The sequence below is a fragment of the Tauraco erythrolophus genome, chromosome 8 (assembly GCF_009769465.1).
Source record: "Tauraco erythrolophus isolate bTauEry1 chromosome 8, bTauEry1.pri, whole genome shotgun sequence".
Lineage (NCBI taxonomy): Eukaryota > Metazoa > Chordata > Aves > Musophagiformes > Musophagidae > Tauraco > Tauraco erythrolophus.
This window is the reverse complement of record NC_141472.1, coordinates 25,746,026-25,766,213: the sequence shown is the minus strand read 5'-3', so window position 1 is coordinate 25,766,213 and position 20,188 is coordinate 25,746,026. Positions and strand designations below refer to the sequence as shown.

At 47.0% G+C, this 20,188-nt stretch overlaps 2 protein-coding genes across 2 annotated transcripts in view; both read left to right on the top strand.

The window, feature by feature from the left end:
* The window catches only part of PSMD14 (proteasome 26S subunit, non-ATPase 14), a 48,208-nt gene extending 40,591 nt beyond the window's left edge, over positions 1–7,617 (top strand). The window contains exons 9-12 of the mRNA XM_086615537.1: positions 1,217–1,291; positions 3,621–3,746; positions 5,015–5,077; positions 7,207–7,617. Of these exons, the coding sequence (XP_086471663.1) occupies positions 1,217–1,291; positions 3,621–3,746; positions 5,015–5,077; positions 7,207–7,305 (363 nt within the window). The 3' untranslated portion in view covers positions 7,306–7,617. The remainder of the gene's footprint in view (positions 1–1,216; positions 1,292–3,620; positions 3,747–5,014; positions 5,078–7,206) is intronic.
* Positions 7,618–11,936: 4,319 nt separating this feature from the next.
* TBR1 (T-box brain transcription factor 1) lies at positions 11,937–18,034 on the top strand. The gene is made up of 6 exons (XM_086615832.1): positions 11,937–12,628; positions 13,027–13,181; positions 13,514–13,635; positions 14,002–14,160; positions 14,992–15,053; positions 17,191–18,034. The coding sequence occupies exons 1-6, from the start codon at positions 11,937–11,939 to the stop codon at positions 18,032–18,034; spliced, it is 2,034 nt and encodes a 677-aa protein (XP_086471958.1).
* The last annotated feature ends 2,154 nt before the right edge of the window (positions 18,035–20,188 follow it).

Sequence of the window (20,188 nt, the reverse complement as noted above, 5' to 3'; positions counted from 1 at the left end):
CGGCAGTGGAGACTGTGTATTGCTAATAATTTCAACCATGTATTACTTTATTGATGATAAAACCTGTATTTTATAGCTAAAATCATAAGTGGTACAAGTAATGGTTATCTGTAACTGCTGGTTCTCGTAAATGTAACCATTCAAGTAGTTTTGTGTCTTTGTATATGTGTTTGCAAAAGAAATCTGTTTAAAATGTGTGTACGAGAACTTCTTCAGCTTTCATACAGATAATTTTGGAATGCTGAAATATGAAGTTGCATAAGATGCAAATACACATTCATTTTGTATAGCTCTAAAGAATATATTTAAACATAAATAGGTGGAATTATTGAAACATAAGAAATATTTACCACTAATCCTGCATATTTTATGTATAATTTTTTATATCACACTTCTAAATGTATATTTCATATGTAAAATTTTATTTCAAAAATAGACAATACTTGTGATGAGGATTTATCATAGAATTTTCTTAACCCCCTTTACCTCCTAAATATTAATCCAACTCACTTTTACATCATAAATGTAGAAAAAAAAATTGTAATGCACATGAGCAAAATAGAAGATACATACATATAGGTGTCACTTAACCTAATCTCAGTCAATCAGACTGTGACATGCAAGTTTAAGGACAAATTTGCAAAGGGCATGATTATAATGAGAAAGGCTTTTTTCATTTAAATTTAAAAAGAAAATTAGCTTTAATATCCAAGATAAATTTGATGCATATGATCTAATCAATACCCAATGTGTTTAATCACTGCTTCAGCTACTCTCTCTTTGTATTGTACCTTGGAGAATGGACGTGAGAACGTTGGCAGTGGTCGTAAGTGAACAGATAGCCAACATTCTTTTGTTTGTAACAGAAAGAGCCTTATATTTTAATAGAAGTGATAACCGACTTTATTGAGAGAGGAAGGATTTGAGGGAAGTATGTTTGTGCATATGTGTTGGTCAAATGTTTGCAGGCACTTACCACTTTTTCCTGTTATAGTTGTTACTATGTAAAAAAATCTGTGGTTTAAAAAAAGAAAGTTGGAAGAGGTATGTTTACTTGATGTCTAGTTAAAGTTTCTGTGTATTTGTTTCTTTGTAGTTTTTCTTTTATTTAAGTGAAGTTTGAAAGTGGCTGTATCCAAATGAACTCTTCCTTTCTAATATTTCTTTATTTCAGTAGTGGGTGATTTTTATGCAAACTTTTCCCTGAATTTTACAGGCACTAATTCATGGACTAAACAGACATTACTATTCCATCACCATCAACTACAGGAAGAATGAACTAGAACAGAAGGTAATTGGTTTAGGTTTTATTCAGACGACAAAGAACACTATACAAACTATTTAAGATTCGCGGCAATATTCTGATTTCAACTGCTGATGCTTTCAGTAGTTGTTTTAACTCTTCTGGAGTAGATGGCTTCTCTTCCAGAAAGCACTTAGATGTGTAGTCGTGATGATGAAACCTTCTCAAATCGCATTCTAATATTCACATAAATAGTTTGACGACACTTTTGTCCACATGTTTTATGGAAAGTCCTTGTGCTGTTCCCTGCACTTAACAGGTTTGTGCAAAGTTTAAAGTTTTCAGTGATGAAGCTGAAAGACGTACTATCTACCTTAGGTTTATACAGGCTGGAATTCCTGAATCTAGAAGACCATCTTTTCCAAAATTGAATTGTAAAACCAAGGAATTTCAGGGTTTTATTGGCTATAATCACTTTGACAGAAGGTCAAACTTCCAGTTGGTATGAATGGAGGTCCCCAAGACTTCACTAAATATCAGGAGGTAGTGATGACCAGCTTAACTTCACGTATTTACAGAAAAAATATTGTTCAGTTACTGACAACAAATATTGTCAGTTACTTTTGTATCAAACTTCCTCGTTTACAAGTAAAATCTAGATTGACAGTCTCAACTAGGAAAACAAACAAAAAAAAGCAAAAAGCTTATTTTATTTATCATCTACAGAAGTTAATTCTTGAAAGGCCAGATTCTGTCCTCAGTTATGCTTGTGTGTGTTCATGGCCTTGTTAGAGTTATAAATTGATCTCGGAGTTGGAGTTTATGATGCAAAAGTCAGGATGTTTTTCTCAATTTTTACTTTTAGAGGGCTAGAAGGAATAAAAAAAAAAACAATGTTGAATAGTGGAATAATATACATGCAGATCAGGGATTTGAAAAGAATTTGTGAAATGTGTAACCCTTTTTAGGACAGTATCAGACTTTCAAGACCTCACTGTTACTGAGAAGAGTAACTGATTCAACAAAACCACCTCTCAAAAAAATGCCTGTGAAGCTTCTACAGGTTATTGTTTCTGTTCAAATACAACAGTATGGCCAATCTAGTCTTTTCTGAAGTTCCAAGTGTGTATTTTCTTTAATGGCTTTACATACGAAAATTACTATCTTTGCAAGGAGGAGAATAATCTTGATCGAGTTAGGGAAATTTTGTGAGGCAGCAACTATTTCCACACGTTTTTGGTAAGGTACGTTCATACATATCTCAAACCCCCCTCATGTGGTGGAGGTGATCTGGTATCTCCTTCGTGTATTAGATGAGGAGCCTGTCACACCAAACCATAATTTTAAAATCCAAATACCTTAGATAAACTGTCCATATACAGTTTGCCTACAACTCCTTCCATCAATAACTAAGATCTTGCTAATAAGAATTAAGACACAAACTCTGTCCATATGTTCCAAAGCCAGGTTTCTTTGGAAGCTGTACATAGAATGAAACAGGTGCTTTTATTCAGGAGATAGCAGCTACAGGGCTTACGGGTTCTCAAAGGTGTCAGTAGTAAATGTTTGCAAATTGAAGTAAAGCTGACACTGTTTACTGAAAGGATCCTCCCTGCAGTCCTCAAGTGTACAGAAGATCCATGAAATACGCGCTTCTTTTTATTCATGAAAATCCAGAAATTGCCTTTGTAGCTATTCCTTCACTTTTTCAAGAATGACATCAGAGCATGAAGTAAAACACTTCAGATATTTCTAATAGTCCCTGTGTTTATCACCATCAAAACTCTGCATCACTTTATCATGCTGGTTTTGGGGCTGTTTACTTTGTAGGACAAACACACACAAGTCATGCTTTGGTTGCATGAAGTTCACTTTGTCACAACTGTGGCAGCTGCTCTTGCACAGTTCAGGATAATCTGTGAAGCCTGAATAACTACTTCATACATTTAATCCAACCATTAAAATATTTTTCAAGTTCGTCAGAGGCCAGAAGCTTCAACCATTCCTTATTTGGAAGCTAAAATACTCACTTTTCTGTTAGCTCTCCTACAAAACAATTGTGCATTCTCAACCTACAGCAAAAATAAAAAATTATAAAATAAAAACGCAAGTATTCCTGTCAAAGTAAAGGTGACCCTGGTTTCCATGCCTCATTTTCATATTTAGAGTTCAAGAAGTTTGCTCTTTAAAAGCTTATGCAAAATCTATCATCTGTTTTAGCAGAATACTTGATTATTGTATTTCCTGTATTTAAACATTGTAAGATAAATAATTTTTATTACATTCTCACTATTATAAATTGTTTTTCTCTCAGAGATCTTGCTAGTATTATGAATGTATTTTACCATGAGTGCTCTAAAGAGCTTTTGTTTTGCAGATGTTGCTAAATTTGCATAAGAAGAGTTGGATGGAAGGTTTGACACTTCAGGACTACAGCGAACATTGCAAACTCAATGAAACAGTAGTGAAGGAGATGTTAGAATTAGCTAAGAATTACAACAAGGTATTAATATCCCTTAATGATTGTACAACTGTAGCTGTGTTTGTGAAGTGAAGAAACTTATTACTTGGTTTCAGAAGTGAGAATTTGGTTACCACAAGCTTTTTTTGGACTGGCTTGTAAAGGACTAGACGATAAGAACAAAACAGTTGTTGCAGGAACTCTTTTGGACTTGGTCCTTACTGGATGTATATAATCTGTTTTCAGCAGAGTTGCTCGGAATTTGGTTAAATTAGGCACAAGTGTGGTGTTAATGGCCTTGTGGAGACTGTTTCTTATTAATCAACCATGTATCATTTCCATGTGAAGTTGCCTATTAACTCTTCAGGCTTTGCCACCCGACTTTTTGCCCTAAACAAGCAAAGCGTTTAATTACGTGTTTTGCTTTGAAATCTAAGTCACACTTGATCACATCAATTTTTGTATTTTTACGCAGTGAAGAGAATGTAAGATTCCTGTAGATCAAAATAAGCAGTTGATTGTATTCTTCATTCCTTCAGTCACGGACTACTTCACCAGTATAGCAGAATAAAGGTTATTTATCTGTATCATTGCGATAGGTAAGATAGTAAGTATTTAGAACACATTCTAGAGCCCAATTCAATGTTCTTTTTAGATAAAGAAATTATTATTGGTGATGTTAGAAAGAGTAGTCACAGTTATTTGTACTGTTTTAATACTGACACTTAGAAATATTTTTTATAAATACTAGATCTCAACAAGCGGTCTATGTCAGTGGTTCTTGACGAGCACTATTTTTTAATTTCTTAGAAGTTTTAAAAAAAATTCAATATTACATTCACTAGGTAAGTTAGTGGATGTACTTTATAAAGATACTGTGTTTAAAGACACAGAACATTATAAAAATGTATTAAAATAAGTGACTTTAAACAGTATAAAAAATTACTGACGTCAACCCTCCAGTAGTTGAAACAATATAAGTACGTTATTTTTGCTTCTGCTTTACTAGTTTAACTATCTTCAACTATCGATACCGCTCATTTAAGATTTTTGCTTAAAAAGAGTTTTGTGAATATCTGACAATAAAACCATTCATAAGTGTTTGCCTTGATCTTTTCACCAACACTTAGTAATTAAAACCACGTCTGCTGAAAAGCTGAAGTACCTTTCCTTTTGACTTTCCGAAATGTGTTGCTGTTTGATTTTTTTTTTTTTTTTTTGAGAAAGAGAATTATATTTTGAGAATCTTGTGTCTTGGGGAAAAGTAAATGAAATCTGAAACACTGACCTTTTCTGTGTTTCTTTCACAGGCTGTTGAAGAAGAAGATAAGATGACACCTGAACAGCTGGCAATAAAAAATGTTGGCAAGCAGGTGAGGTGTGATGAATTAGAGAGAGGTGGAATGATATGCTTCGTTCATTCTAAATATTAAGTTTTTTAAAATGTCCATAGGTGATTGTAGTTCTACGTGCAAGATATTCTTAACGCTCTAAATAATTAATTTTTTTTTTTTAAGATTGTTATGTAAGGAACAAGGCTTTTGACTTTAGGTAATTGGCAGAATATCTGCAAGTCATGTTCTACGTGCGTTTGTATTCCATGCTGACAAGCAGTGTTGTAATTTAGTAGTTTTTCTTTTTTTTTCTTTTTTTTTTTTTTAATTCCAAAAAGAGACAAAGATATCCAGGTCTGTGTCAGAGGCCAAAACTGTGGAGACTTTTGAAAAATAGTAATAATTAAAAAAAAAAGGTGAGAGTGTTGTTTATGCATTGTCATGGCTAAAGAGCCAGCTCCCCTCTGTCAGTGCTTAGCTCCAATACACACCTATGCAAGTGAGCTCTGCTGCTTCGTATTTCTGTTGAAAGAGGACAGTTTAGGACCCTAGCTGAAACTGGGAACACCCACTCAATTCATTCTGTCCCTTTGCAATGTCAAGATATAATGTCTTTATAGAAGACTCAACAAAAACCTATTTCTACATTTGATTTCAATGTAAAGGCTTAGGAAATGCACTTTGGTGAGGAAGAGGAGAGCAAAACAAGTTTGTAAGAGTTGCGTCCAAATCCAAGGAGGGCAATGCAAACAAGAAATAGCTTTAAAAATATCCAGCGTGTCCTTAAAGAACCAGTATTTATTGTATTGCTAGTAGCAGTAGAAGAATTTAAAGGATTCTGGATTGCTCTTAATGTGTCAGCTTCTAGCAGCTATGTCATAACACATCTGCACTATTGTTCAGTCACTCGTGTATTTCTGTAGCATTCAGAACAATGGAGTTTATGCACACCTACACATACATAAATGCATATATAAAATAAAACTTCACTAGTTGTTTAAATCATTATGCATATGTGAAAAAAGAATCTATTTTGACAGCTCTTCAAAAAGAAAATATTTTTTTCCTGATAAAATTACTAAGATTTCTTTAAATTAAAAAATGGTTCAGTAAAATAATTTCTGTGTGATCTTTTTATGCAACTTATATAAAAAGCTTTGTAAACAAACAGCTGCTCACAATAGGTATATTATGTTATTCGGTTGCATAATTTGCCAGAACAGAGAGAATGTTGGAGAAATATATGATCTTTGAAAGCGAGTTATTTAAGAAGGACGGCTTACATAGATTTTCTAGTACACTTTTATGTAAACTTAGATGGGTTCATTAGATTTTGACAATAGTTCTTTTTAAAAAAAGTTGAAATCCCACACATTATTGTCTTGCATATTTTAATTTCTTTACACACAAGAATGCTACAATAATACTACAGTAAAGTTTAGGGATGTTTTTTAAATGTGCCTGATAATTTTGCAGTATTTGGAGATTAATTACTTAATCTCAATTCTGAAACTGAAGAAATGCATGAGTATGGTTTTCAGCTAGAAATAATCTCATTGTTCTATGCAGATGCCCACAAATGCCCACATCAATTGAGTAATAGTGTGTGGGGACTGTGTATTTTCAGAACACTGCTCAAGCTTAACATTCACTTTTACCGAACATCTGAACATATAATTGTGCATTTTTTCCATTTTTTATGGGTATAAATATACTAATTTTCTTGCAGTCAGCACAACTATTCAAAGACTGTGTTAGATCATGCTTGAGTCTTTACAGGATTAGAACACATATTTGCAAAAAGATCCGAAAACAAATTGCAATGTACCAGAACTAAGATTAAAATATTGGCCTTAGTGAGATGCATAGTAAATACCACATATTGTATGCTGTCCTTAAAACTCAACAGCTGTCATGGTTACTCTTCAGATGCTGGATAGAAATTTACTGCCTAAATCTATCCTCCACATATCTCAGTGATAGTATGGACTAATAAAGTCTTATTCATGGAAATTCAGTCATTTACTAGGTCTTGTTAGAAGGGAAGATTTAGGAGCGTTGCTGACCTGTGTTCTTTGACTCACAATTGTCTTAAATAGTCCTGAAGTAAATGAAATCTTTCAGAGATGGTTTCAGTCATTTCTCTCATGGCATCCTTTGTATTTCAGGACCCTAAACGTCATTTAGAAGAGCATGTGGATGTGCTGATGACCTCAAACATTGTCCAGTGTTTAGCGGCTATGTTGGATACAGTTGTATTTAAATAACCAGTTTACTGTTTGTGATGCTTTCTGTGTATATTTGTTTACTGTTTCTAATACTCACAAAACGGAGACTGTTGAGGCTATATTTGATTAAACAGAGACATCTGACTTCATTTGCAACGTAAGTGCAGCACTATAACACCTTTCAGTCTCTAATTGTGCAGTTGCTTCAGTTTCTTTATGTCAGGGTCTTTACGGATTCCAAAGCATTCAAGAACACAATGTGGGCAAAAATGTATTACATTTTCATTTACTATGTGGGGGGAAAATCAGTAGTACATATATATTTTGATCCTTGCAACATAATAAAAATGCATTTACAAACCCGTCTTAAGTTCTGGAAGGCCTTTTTTGAGAAAGGATGGTGGGAATTAACAGCATAGGAAAAATGTTGGTAAAGGTTTATTTCTACTCACTGTTAAACTACTGAGATATTCCTTGCTAGGACAGCAAAAATTACCTAATGAAATTTGGCTCCCATTGATTACCAGATAGTCTCGTTGAGATTTAAAAAAAAAAAAAGTAAAAAAAAATAAAAAATGTAGTAGCACTGAATTCTGAATATGTACAAAACCCAAAATGCTGAAAATTCCCCTGCCAGCTCCCTTTCAATGTTAGTCAAACCCTAATATCCACAGAAGACAATTGACCTTAAGAAAATGAATTCAGTTATGCTGATAACTGAATCACGCAACTCTCACAAGCGGTGTCATAAATAGCAGTATTCTGAGAATAAACATTAAAGTGACAGAGGCTGTTCTAGGTTGTATGAACCCTTCCTCCCTCCTGCAAAAGAGAACGTACACGAGATGTCCATCTATATAAATATATGAAGAGAGTCCCAACTGGAATGTGACATTTAAAACTGTTTGCACTGGCTAGAGGAAGGCAGGTGGGTTGGCTCCTTGGTTTTAAGCAGGCAAAGCCAAATAACTGGGTTTGGGGAGTGACTTGAGGTTTTGGGCAGGGGCTGGTTAGGGTGTTTTGTTTGTTTTTGAAGTATATGATGGTACTTGGGCTGATTTGATTCTTTCCTCTGGGCAGAAGTGTTCTCTTTCTGTGCCACAATGTTTTGTTTACTGGGATTTAAAAAAAAATAAATGTCAGCGATTGTGGCAGGCAAATACTTTAAAACTAGATACATCTTTTTATGCTGAAGATGATGTTTTAAATCTATTTGACTTCTTACTTGCATAGTAAAGAAATAGCCCATAAAACTGTCTTATTTTTCCACTTTGTGCCCAGTAATTTTCTATTTACTTATTCATTACCATTAAAGGTTTTTCTTTTATTTGGAATTTCTTATTTAGGCCTTTTAATTTACTGTTTTAGAATAACTCTCTCTCAAAGTATATTTAGCATGCATTTACTTCAGAGGGAAACATGCAGATTTTTGCAGCTGCCCTCCTTATGGCCTTCCCTCTGCCCCCACAGTAGGCAGTAGAATATCAGACTGGGAAAATGGAGACATACCAAACCATGTTTGCCTGCGTATAGTTAAATGGAAGCGCTTTCTGGCGATTGGCACTGAAAACTGCATCTCATGGAGGCAGGCTGTGTCGGGGCCTTGCCGTTGCCCGGTGTGTGCGCGTATCGTTGCACCCCAGGGCGAGATGGGGCAGGAGCTGATCCGGGGACCTGCCCTGGGGCTCGCCTGCCGGCGGGGCTCTGCATCCCTGCCGCGATGTACTCCCACATGCGCGTGTGACACCACCAGGGAGACGTAGTTTGGCAGGTCGTGGGTAACATGGCACTGCAGAAGAGGAGAGGCGCTAGTGCAGTGCCGCAGCGTGTATGTGCGTGAAAGGCCGGTGTACGCAGGAAGATGAACCAGTGAGTCTTGCATATTCTAAATTAATTTTGACAAATGTACGTCTTGCAGAGGGTAGCTGAAGGGAGTCTGTTGGAGATGCAGATCTCCTGTAGTATGAGCTTGTGCTGTGGCACCCTGCTTTCTATCCGCTCCTCAGTTTGACTTGGAGGCATAATTTTCCATTTACTAAGATGTTTCATGAATAATCAAAAGGCTGCTTTTTGGGGCATCTTTCCTCATTTTTGTCCAGTGCTTTAGGAGCTACAGAGAGGATTTGGAAGAACGTGTGCATGCGGTAACCTGAAACGCAGCATCTTGGAGGAAGAAAGAGGTTTTCAAGCAGCCACCTTCTGAGCCTCCAGCCGCAACGGAGCAGACCTTCATTAGCAGCTTGACCCCTCGTCACCTGTCAGCACGAAGGACGGGCATATTGTATTAGCTAACCTCTCTCCTTCTTTCTGTGACGATTCTATAACACCACCTGCCATTGCATATTCCCCTATTATACCAGTTTAGGAGTTGTGCACTGAGGATTTTTGGCATATATTAGCACTTCCATGTGATTGGCAGTACACCACTGAATTCATTGCGGCTCCGCATCTACATGGGTGTAGCTCTGTAATTCAGGGCAGCGTTTCCCAGGGTTTATCTGCGTTTCGACCCATGTCCTGCCTATATAAGTCCATTACCTTTCTGTCAGGTTCAAGCAGGGAAAGGGAAGGGTGAGCACACTGGTGAAACAAGTGTCGGAAACATTAGTTAGAACTGATGCTAATAAAGCTATTTTCATAGCGCTGAAAGGAGCAGGTGTATGGAAAGTTGCGTGCGCTGTACCACCCAACGGCAAGTAAAACAGTGAGCTGCTTGCTTTTTGCTTCATAAATTATTTTATTAGGATAATTTCCTTGCAGAGAGAGCGTGTATGCCGGCTTCTGTGAAGCACCAAGTAACTGAACTAGCTCACGGTTAAAGCAACGGGAAAACTAAATGGCTGTGGGATCCGAGAGCGCTGAAATACGCATTCTGACAAGTCATCCTGGTTCTAGTCTTCTCTGGATTTGAGTTTGCAAAGTTTCAGCCTGGCTTCAGATGGTTACGTGCTAGTCTTGGGTTTATTATGCGATGGTCCGGGCTGTGTTAACTCTCAGTGGCACCTGAAGCCGGCCGCTGGCGTCACCTGGAAGGAGACCTGATCTGTAAAATACCTGAACTCCAAACCGCTAAGAGGAAGATACTAGGAAAAATGGAACAGGAGAGCTCCTCCCCGGGCGAAAAAACGGTGCTCTTAAAAACTCACAAGCTCGCCTAGAAAGTGAAATTGAGGTTGATGCTCGGCAGGGGCGAGGGTGGCGGCAAGCGAGTCCCCTGAACTCTTGAGGCGCATCTTCACGCCTTGGCGGGTCCCACTTCCAGTTAGCCCGAGGCTCACACGGACGCGCTGCGGGACCCGCCGGCCGGTCGCTCCCGTTAAGGGGGGTCCTGGGCGGGCGGGAGAGCGGCCGCAGCCCCCTCCCCGAAGGTGCGCGGGCCTCGCCCCCGCCTCGCCGCCCCGGCCGCCCGCGGGGCCGCCCGCAACCGCCGCGGGTGCGCAGCGCAGGGCCGCCGCTCCGCTCCGCGCCGGGGCTGGGGCCGGGGCTCGGTCGGGCCCGCGGCTCTTGCGGAGACGCCCTGGGCGGAGGGAGGGTGCCGGCAGCTCCTGCGGCACCACCGCCGCGCCTCGGGATTCTCCGCTGCCGCCCCGAGCCGGCCGCCCGAGCCGCGGGCCGCGACAGCGGCTCTTGGCAAACGTGTTCCAAAATATCTACCGCCCTCCCCTCCAAGCGCTGCCTGCGGGACTGAGTCACCGGGGGGAAACAGGCATCGAGTGGAAAGAAATGCGGAGCCGGGTGGGTAGATGGATGCCTTCCACGCTGTTTTGCTGATAATCTCCGGCATTACGGCTCCCAGATGAAATATTTATTTACTAAAGAACCCGTAAACATCGCGGCAAACGCATTAGGGCACTTCGGCTGCGGGGCTTATGATTATTTCAGAACTTAAAAGAGATAATACGCGGCCGCTTGTCAGCGGGGACGGAGGGGGTATTTTCCCCCGCGAAGCAGCACGGGTGGGAAGCGGGGAGGAGGGGTCGCCTAGGGGAGCTGGGGGAGAGGGTCTGCGCGCTCCGAACGGGCAGGCAAACTGCGGAGGTGAGCCGGGGGCACCGGCTGTCCAGCCCGGCGCTGCCCCTGGCAGCCGGTCCCCGAAGCCCCTGCAGCCGGTCTCCTCCCTGACACACAAAGGCAGGGGACACGAGCGCAATATTTGGGGAAACGCAGGGGTTTGATTTATTTTCCAGCCGTAGTCAAAAAAAAAAAAAAAAAAAAAAGCTGGAAAGGTCACATAATAATGAGCTCTTACAGCAAACACACTCTTCCCTTCCCCCTTCCCCTTCCTTCTATCTCACAATAAAATCATCTCCTTCAATTTGCCATGATCGTCGCGACCAGGAGCCAGGTGATTATCCTAATTAATGTCTATCTAATTAAATTACTGTCAGCGGTTAACCAATGGCAGAAGCCGTTTCATCCTCTCCACAAGCAGCAAGATCAAAAGTGAGTCTTTCCTGATTGCTGCATAGTGTCAATTGGCCAATCTCTTCTCCCAGGGACGGGAGGAAAAAAAAAAAAAAAAAAAAAAAAAAAGTAAATCAAACGTTTGGGAAGCATTTGGTGGATGAAGTGCTTTCTGTCTAGTGAGGGTCCCAGGATGTCTAGCTTCTGATGCTAAGGAGCCCTTTCAGATCCAGGGACTGAAGGGTTATTACTGTGGTGCTAGAGCTATGCAGCTGGAGCATTGTCTTTCTCCCTCTATCATGCTCTCCAAGAAATTTCTCAATGTGAGCAGCAGTTACCCACATGCAGGCGGATCTGAGCTTGCCTTGCATGATCATCCCATTATCTCGACCACTGACAACCTGGAGAGAAGTTCACCTTTGAAAAAAATTACCAGGGGGATGACGAATCAGTCAGATACAGACAATTTTCCTGACTCCAAGGACACACCAGGGGACGTCCAGAGAAATAAACTCTCTCCCGTCTTGGACGGGGTCTCTGAGCTTCGTCACAGTTTCGATGGATCTGCTGCAGATCGCTATCTGCTCTCTCAGTCCAGCCAGCCCCAGTCTGCTGCCTCTGCTCCTAGTACCATGTTCCCTTACCCCAGCCAGCATGGACCTGCTCACCCAGCCTTCTCCATCGCCAGCCCCAGCCGCTACATGGCTCACCATCCTGTGATCACCAACGGAGCTTATAACAGCCTCCTGTCCAACTCTTCGCCACAAGGCTACCCCACGGCGGGCTACCCTTACCCCCAGCAGTATGGCCATTCCTACCAAGGGGCACCTTTCTACCAGTTCTCCTCCACCCAGCCGGGGCTAGTTCCCGGTAAGGCTCAGGTCTACCTGTGCAACAGGCCACTCTGGCTCAAATTCCACCGGCACCAGACGGAGATGATCATCACGAAGCAGGGGAGGTAAGCCACCGCGCGGACCCTCGCCGGGTGTCGGGGCTGAGTCGTCGGGCTCCGCCGGGGGAGCCGCCCGGAGCCTCCGCCGCCCCGGAGGAGCCGCCCGCCCGCCGCCGGAGCCCCTGCGCCGGGCGCCGGTGCCTGCCTGCGCGGTGCCGGTGCCGGTCCCCGCCGGGGCAGCCCTCCCTGCCTCCCGCAGGTCCCCGCGCCCGCTGTCCTCATCCCTTCCCCGCGGAAAGCCCGACGTTTCGGGGAGGGAGTTTCTTTTGATTTTTATTTCCCGGTCGCTACCGGGAGCCGTGAGGATGATGCACAACGGGCTGGTTCTTCCGCGTGTGCCTGTCGCTGCCGGTGGCTTGCTTTCCTTCTTTCCTTTTTTTTTTTTTCCCTTTCCTTTTTTATAGGCGCATGTTCCCTTTCCTAAGTTTTAATATTTCTGGTCTCGACCCCACGGCTCACTACAATATTTTTGTGGATGTAATTTTGGCGGATCCCAACCACTGGAGATTTCAGGGAGGCAAATGGGTTCCTTGCGGCAAGGCGGACACGAATGTACAAGGCAAGTTCCTCCAATTAACACTTTTCCCGACACATATGTAGGTGAGAATGATTAATTAAAGCCTTTGTGGACTGGCTCTGTCGACTTCTTAAACGAGGATGAGCCAATGATGCTTTTTTTTAAAAAAAAAAAAAGAAGAAGGGTGGAGGAGAAAGTAAAAGGTGTTCGGAAAACACTGTTTTAATCCTTCTCGGTTAAAACGAAGAGAGTTTCGGCAGCAAAATACTGCTAAGTTTAACGGAGTCCTTCGACTTCGTGTGCTGCTGCAGTGGCAGAACCGGTGTACACGCGAGAGCCGTGATGTGGTTGTGTTTTTTTGTTGTTTTGCTTAGGAAACCGGGTGTACATGCACCCCGATTCCCCCAACACGGGAGCCCACTGGATGCGCCAGGAAATCTCCTTTGGGAAGCTAAAACTTACAAACAATAAAGGAGCATCAAACAACAACGGGCAGGTCAGTGGGGGCAGACGCTCTGCCAGAGTTATTTTTATGGCTTTAGGCAGAATCCTGCCGATACCGGTTTTTGGTTTTGTGGTTTTTTTTTCTTTTTTTTTTTTTTTTTTAAACCGTGTCGTTAGGTGAAAATAAAAGGGTGGGGGGGGGGGAAAAGCCCTCCCGTTTATTTTGCCAGGGGCCTCGTCGGCCCCGAGCGCGTTGCCCAGGCTGACACCGCTGCCCGGTGCGGCCGGGGAAGCCCACAGCCGTCCTGGGGAGGCGCACGGCGCCCCGCCGCCCGCGGGCATCGCTCTACCCGTCCTTCTGGCTCTAATTTTCATCCTCTTCCCGCGCCCCGTTCCCTTCTTTTCCTCTGCCTGACAGATGGTGGTTTTGCAGTCCCTCCACAAGTACCAGCCCCGCTTGCATGTGGTGGAGGTGAACGAAGACGGGACGGAGGACACCAACCAGCCGGGCAGAGTGCAGACCTTCACCTTCCCCGAGACCCAGTTCATAGCAGTCACCGCCTACCAAAACACCGATGTAAAGAGCTCCCTCGTTTATTCCGCTCGCGGTTGCCCGCGCTCCCTGCAGGGCCCGACCGCCGCGCTCCCTCCCCCGGGTCTCCGGCGCCGGGAGATGGGGCTCCCTATCTCCCCCCCTGGTGCCACCCTGCCCTGGCCGAAGCTGGCGAACCCCGAGCGCGGCCGCAGCCGCCCGTGCCCTCCGCCAGTGCCGCGGGAGCCCGCTGCCCTCCCCGCCAGGCCGGGCAGAAATCCTGCCGGCAGCGGTGCCGCTCCGCCTGGAGCTGGGCGTTTATCCTCTAGTCGGAAACGGCTCCGTTAGCTGTTAGCTTAAGCTCGTAAGTCTGCAAAGATCAATTAACAACCTCATTGATTGCGCCGGGGGGTGACGGAGCGACTTCCTCAAATTAAAAAGCTCGTTAATGCCTGGCTACGTTTCGGAGTGGTCAGGCTCTGCTGCAAACTGGTGCCCCCTTTTTCAAATGACATATGTTCAGTCCACATTCTTGCTTTAATTATTTTGCTCGATGCAAATGTAAACTCTTAGCTACCGTTCTACGGTACGTTTTGCCTATTTTCTGCATTTAAATATATTCACATCCATGCAGTAGGAATGCAGCACGTCTCAAAACAGGGGCTTAAATATTAAATTTTATCGTACTCTTTACGATAAAGTAAATCTTAAAATCAGACCGCGATATCTCTAACCGTGCCAAAGCTTTATTTTTCACGGTTTAAAGCCAATTTGATCGACTAGAGTAAAGCTTGATCCTTTTAAAAATGCGTTGGCTGCAGCAGGGTATATTTTTCAGGCTTTCACAATGTGCGCTCTGCTCCTCTCTTCCCCTAGATCACACAGCTGAAAATAGACCACAACCCTTTCGCAAAAGGCTTCCGAGACAATTACGACACGTAAGTAAACCAGATTTTTATTACCCTTCTGCCGGCTGCACACACATGTCAAAGGGAGAAGCTTTAGGACGCGGGCTGGCTTCGTTTCACACCGAAACGTGTAATGCAAGGCTTTTCCAGAGCCCCCCGCGGGGGAGGCACCCGCAACCTCCCCCGGCGGGGCCGCGGAGGGGCTGTCCCTGCGGCCGGCTCCGCGCAGCCTGCGCCGGGGGCCGCGCTGTGCCCACCTGAGCCCCCGTGTCGCTTTGGCACTTGCGGCGGGTTTGTTCTTGTTTTTTCCCCGGCACGTATCTTCGCGCCCTTTCCAAGTTCCCGTTTCACTTGCGCGCAAGGGCTCCGAAAGAAGCACCCGGGCAACCCGCCGGGTTTGAATAATCCCGGGCTCCGCAGGCCCGATGTCTGGCGGAAAATTTCTTCCTCTCGTTTTGTTCTTCTCTGGGCTTGGATTTTTTTTTTCCTTCTTCCTTCTGGGTGGAGCTAAAGCCTCCCAAGTTTTTAATCGCGGTTTGTCCCCGTGCTGCCCCTGCCCGTTCGCCTCGGGTCCGCCCGTTCCCAGGCACAGGGGTTTGAACCCCCAGCCGTGCCCCGCCGGGACCTGCGGCTGGTGCCGCCCCGAGTGCGGCTCCGGGGGTGCATCAGCCCCCGCCCCACCCCATCGCCTTCTCCGGCCCTCGGAAGCCGAACGGGATGCGCCGACCCGGCAGGCGCTGACGGCTGCGGCTTTCCCGGCCCGGGGCACGGCCCGCCCGGCATCCCCCTGCCCAGCCCGGGCCGGAGCAGAGGGAGGCGGCGGGCACAGGGCGGCCCGCACGCCCCGGGGGGACGGGCGGCCTTGGAGCTCACCTGCCCGGCTGCAAGCTCCCGGTCTGCGGGACGGGGCTCCGGCTCTGAGCGCGGAAACCTCCTTTTTCCTCTCCAAACTGCGGCGGCGAGCGGCCTCCCTTGGAGCGCCTGAGCCCGCGCGCATCTTCAGCGCCTGCTTAAGCCTCCCGTAGCTCTGGCAGCAGTTCGGCATCGCCAGCAGTGGGGTTTCGGTCCAAGGGTGGGAACGACGCCGAGGCCTGGACTAGTGCGAGAGACCCCCGGGGCCGAGCACCGGCTCCCCTCGGGGAGCGGCTTGCAGGGCGGCCGCTCCTCCCCACGGGCGGGGGTCGCGGCGGGGGAGCCGGGCCGCCGCCGGGAGGGGAACGGCGGTGCCTGGTGCCAGAGAGGGCGGCAGCCGTGCCCGCCCGCTCTTGTCGGAGCTCTGCGAGGACGATGCGCGGCCCTTAGAAAAAAGCTGCGTGGCCTTCGCCCCCAGCCACTACTGCTTTTCTCCTTTTAATAGGAAAAAAAAAACTTTATAGGGCGTCTCTTGAAAGGAGACGGGGGGGGGGGGGGGGGGAGGGGGAAGCTTCAATGTTGTCTAGCACGTTGGATTTGTTTAAGGGCCAAGTTTATTTTGGATAAGAAATTCCAGGAGGCGTGGAGGGTTAATTAAAGCACAGTTTTAGCCTGAATTAAATACAGATAGTAGTTATTCATCCATTAAAGTTTTTATAATCGCAAATTGCAGCCCAGCATGGGAGAATTATATATAGGCCACGCAGGGAACACTGGATGCGTCTGGTTTTACATTTCCTACAGTAGGTGTTTTAAGATTAGCTTAATTTAAACTCGGTACAATGTTGATGGTTCGTCTGTGACTCCCAATAATAAGTGTTAAACAGCCGATATAATGCCGTGGTCTGCCATTCATGCTGCTCGCGGCAAATGACCGGGTTGCCTGTTGCGCATATGGCGGGACGGGTCAATGCGTCACGGCGCGGGATTTCACACCGTTGGGATGTCGGGCTCGGACCGGAGCGAGAGACCACAGCCCTGTCAATGAACGGCCAACCCTTTCCGAAATATTTGCTCTCCGTGCCTCCCCCCATCCTCCCTCTCCCCCGTTAAGGCCCTCGGCGCTCCCGGCGCCGGAGGCCGAGCCCGGAGGGGGAGCGCAGGGCCCCGGGCAAAGCCACGAGCGCGCTGGGGCGGCCGCTGTCCCGTCCCGTCCCGTCCCGCCATTCCCCAGAGGCCGCGGCCGGCCGGTGCCGCGCCGAGGAGGGCGCGGGGCAGCGGCGGACACCCAGCTCTCTCCCCTTCTCTTGGGCAGGATCTACACGGGCTGCGACATGGACCGGCTGACGCCCTCCCCCAACGACTCGCCCCGCTCGCAGATCGTGCCCGGGGCCCGTTACGCCATGGCCGGCTCCTTCCTCCAGGACCAGTTCGTGAGTAACTACGCCAAGTCCCGCTTCCACCCCGGGGCAGGAGCCGGCCCGGGGCCCGGCGCCGACCGCAGCGTGCCCCACACCAACGGGCTGCTCTCCCCACAGCAAGCCGAGGACCCGGGGGCCCCCTCGCCGCAGCGCTGGTTCGTCGCCCCCGCCAACAACCGCCTCGACTTCGCCGCCTCCGCCTACGACACGGCCACCGACTTCGCCGGCAACGCGGCCACGCTGCTTTCCTACGCGGCCGCCGGCGTCAAGGCGCTGCCCCTGCAGGCGGCCGGCTGCGCCGGGCGGCCGCTGGGCTACTACGCCGACCCCTCGGGCTGGGGGGCCCGCAGCCCCCCGCAGTACTGCAGCAAGTCGGGCTCCGTGCTCTCCTGCTGGCCCAACAGCGCGGCGGCGGCGCGCATGGCCGCCGGCAACCCCTACCTGGGGGAGGAGGCGGAGAGCCTGGCCCCCGAGCGGTCCCCCTTGCCGGGCGCCGAGGACTCCAAGCCCAAAGATTTGTCCGACTCCAGCTGGATCGAGACGCCGTCGTCCATTAAGTCCATCGACTCCACCGATTCTGGGATTTACGAGCAGGCCAAAAGGAGGCGGATCTCCCCCTCGGACACCCCGGTGTCCGAGAGCTCCTCGCCCCTCAAGAGCGAGGTGCTGGCCCAGCGGGACTGCGAAAAGACCTGCGCCAAGGACATCGGCTACTACGGCTTCTACTCGCACAGCTAGGCGCGGCCCGCCCGGCCCCGCCGTCCTTTTGCACAATAACTCCTCCGCGTTGGCGCACTGACCCCCGCCCCTAGCTGCCCCATCCGTACCCCCGGCCCCGGCCCGGCCCGGCCCGGCAGGCAGAGAGAGAGAGAGGGAGGGAGGGAGGGAGGGAGGGAGGGAGGCAGAGCCGCGGCTGCCGCCGCCGCCCCCCCCCTGCCCCGCTCGGCCCGGCGGCGCCCCGGGGGCGCGGGGGGCACCGCCGCTCCGAAACCCACTGATAAGTAGGATGCTTAGACTCTCTCAAACCGTACAGCGCTTCCTTCCTTTTACCACGGATGGATACTAGGGGATAACAGTAACGGTGGGGAAAAAGAGCCTGTGAAATGCCTGTACATAGTATTTAATTTATTGTAACCGATTACTTTGGTTATGTTTCTTTCTTATTTGTTGGGATTTTTTTTTGTTTTCATTGTTAAGTCAGAAAACTTAGATCCTGTTTAAATTTCTTTACACCCTCCCCCTTTGCTTCCTCTTCCCCCTGCTCCCCCCCCCCCCGCCCCCCCAACAGGTAGACACTCTTTCTAAATGCCTCTGGAAATGTGGAGTGGTCCATAGCTGTAGCAGCGAGTAATGGGTTTCTCACTTTCTCTGCAACTCCTCGCATGAAATAATTACGCTGTGCCCTGGGCTAACACAGCTAAGGAATAGCTCAGCTCTCCCTTCGAAAGAACAGAAATACGTCTCGTAGGAAAGTCGATTAAAGTAGCATGACGCCTTCCCAAAGCAACATTAACTGCCTCTGTATTTTTCTTTAAAAGGAATATCTCGACATCAGCAATATTATTATTTTGGTGGTATTCCTTCCCCACCCTCCCCCCCCTCCGCCCCCAAGTGCCAAATCCATTACTGGTCCCTGCAGGTGCCAAATACGCTGACAAACTCTTCTCAAATTTCTTTGCAGTTTTCCCCTCTTTCTTTATATTGCTGTAAATCTTTGTAATGAATAATCTAAAAAAAAAAAAAAAAGATATAGACGACTGAATTGTTGGTAACCATAGTGTAGTCCAGTGAAGATGAATCGTGAGTTGTATATTTTACTGCATTTAGTTTTGAATTGACTTTTTCATAAAGTAGCTAACCGAGATCTGACTTCCTGGGGAATCAAATGCACATCGAAAGTAAGAGCGATCTTTCCTGTAAACTTCTTATTATATTAATGAAGGAGAACTAATATCCCTCCAGGTCTCCCCCCCCGGCGAAGCAGAATAGTAAGTCTTCGAATTTTGAGTAGCAAATCTATACAATTAACGCATTTTTATATGGAAAAAAAAAAAGATTACAAACTGAAATATGCATCAGGCTAAATATTCAGTCTAGATTACACTCGACGGAAAAATTTCCTAATAGAAATTCAGGGTCATAAACGTGTGTATATTTTTGACTCTTCTGTAAATCGAATGTTGTGATTTTTATATTTGTTCTGTTACGTCTGTGGAACTGAATAATTTATACCAGTACATGCTCCATTGAGAAATGTTTCGGTTTTTGCCCGTTTGTATCGTCTGTGTATAACAAGTAAAATAAACCTGGCAAAACGTTAACGTCGCGTTGCAAAGCACTCCGCCGTTTTGCGAGTACGAAACCGGGTGAGGCCAAGGGGAAGCGGCTGCCGGGAGCTCGCCCCTCTCCCGGGCCAGGCTCCCGGGGCGGGAGTCCCGCCGCTCCCCTCCCCGCCGGAGCGGGCCCTTTCGCCCGACGTTTGCCTTTTTTTTTTTGGGGGGTGGGGGTGAGCGTAGGGAAGAGCGCGTACACCGCGTGGCCGAGCGTGGAGGTTTGCAATCGGAGAAGGAGGGAGCTGAACCCCCGTCGGGTTTGAGATGTTTATAATTATCCCTGTCTTCGAGGCTTAAAAACTCTGCCAGCATTTTGCCGGCGGGAGAGGTGCCCGGCGGTGGGCTGGGGGCTTCGCTGCCGGAGCAGAGCGGAGGGGCGCAGCGCTGCCCGCCTGCAGCCTCCCCTCGCCACCTCGGGGCGGGGGCTGCCCCGGCGGGGCCCTCCCGGTGCTCGGGAAGGTGCTCGGCCGGGCCTCCCGGGCGGGCGCCCTGTCGGAGGAGCAGCCTGCCCCGCGGCGCGGGCTGCCGCGGGAGCGGAGAAGTGGCAGGGAAGCCCCCG

Bases quoted from the DNA above. Each gene is read 5' to 3' on its own strand.
- TBR1 (XM_086615832.1), top strand. From the start codon at position 11,937: ATGCAGCTGGAGCATTGTCTTTCTCCCTCTATCATGCTCTCCAAGAAA. The intron at 13,182-13,513 runs GCAAGTTCCTCC...TGTTTTGCTTAG, and splicing joins GGCGGACACGAATGTACAAG to GAAACCGGGTGTACATGCAC. The intron at 14,161-14,991 runs GTAAAGAGCTCC...CTCTTCCCCTAG, and splicing joins CCGCCTACCAAAACACCGAT to ATCACACAGCTGAAAATAGA.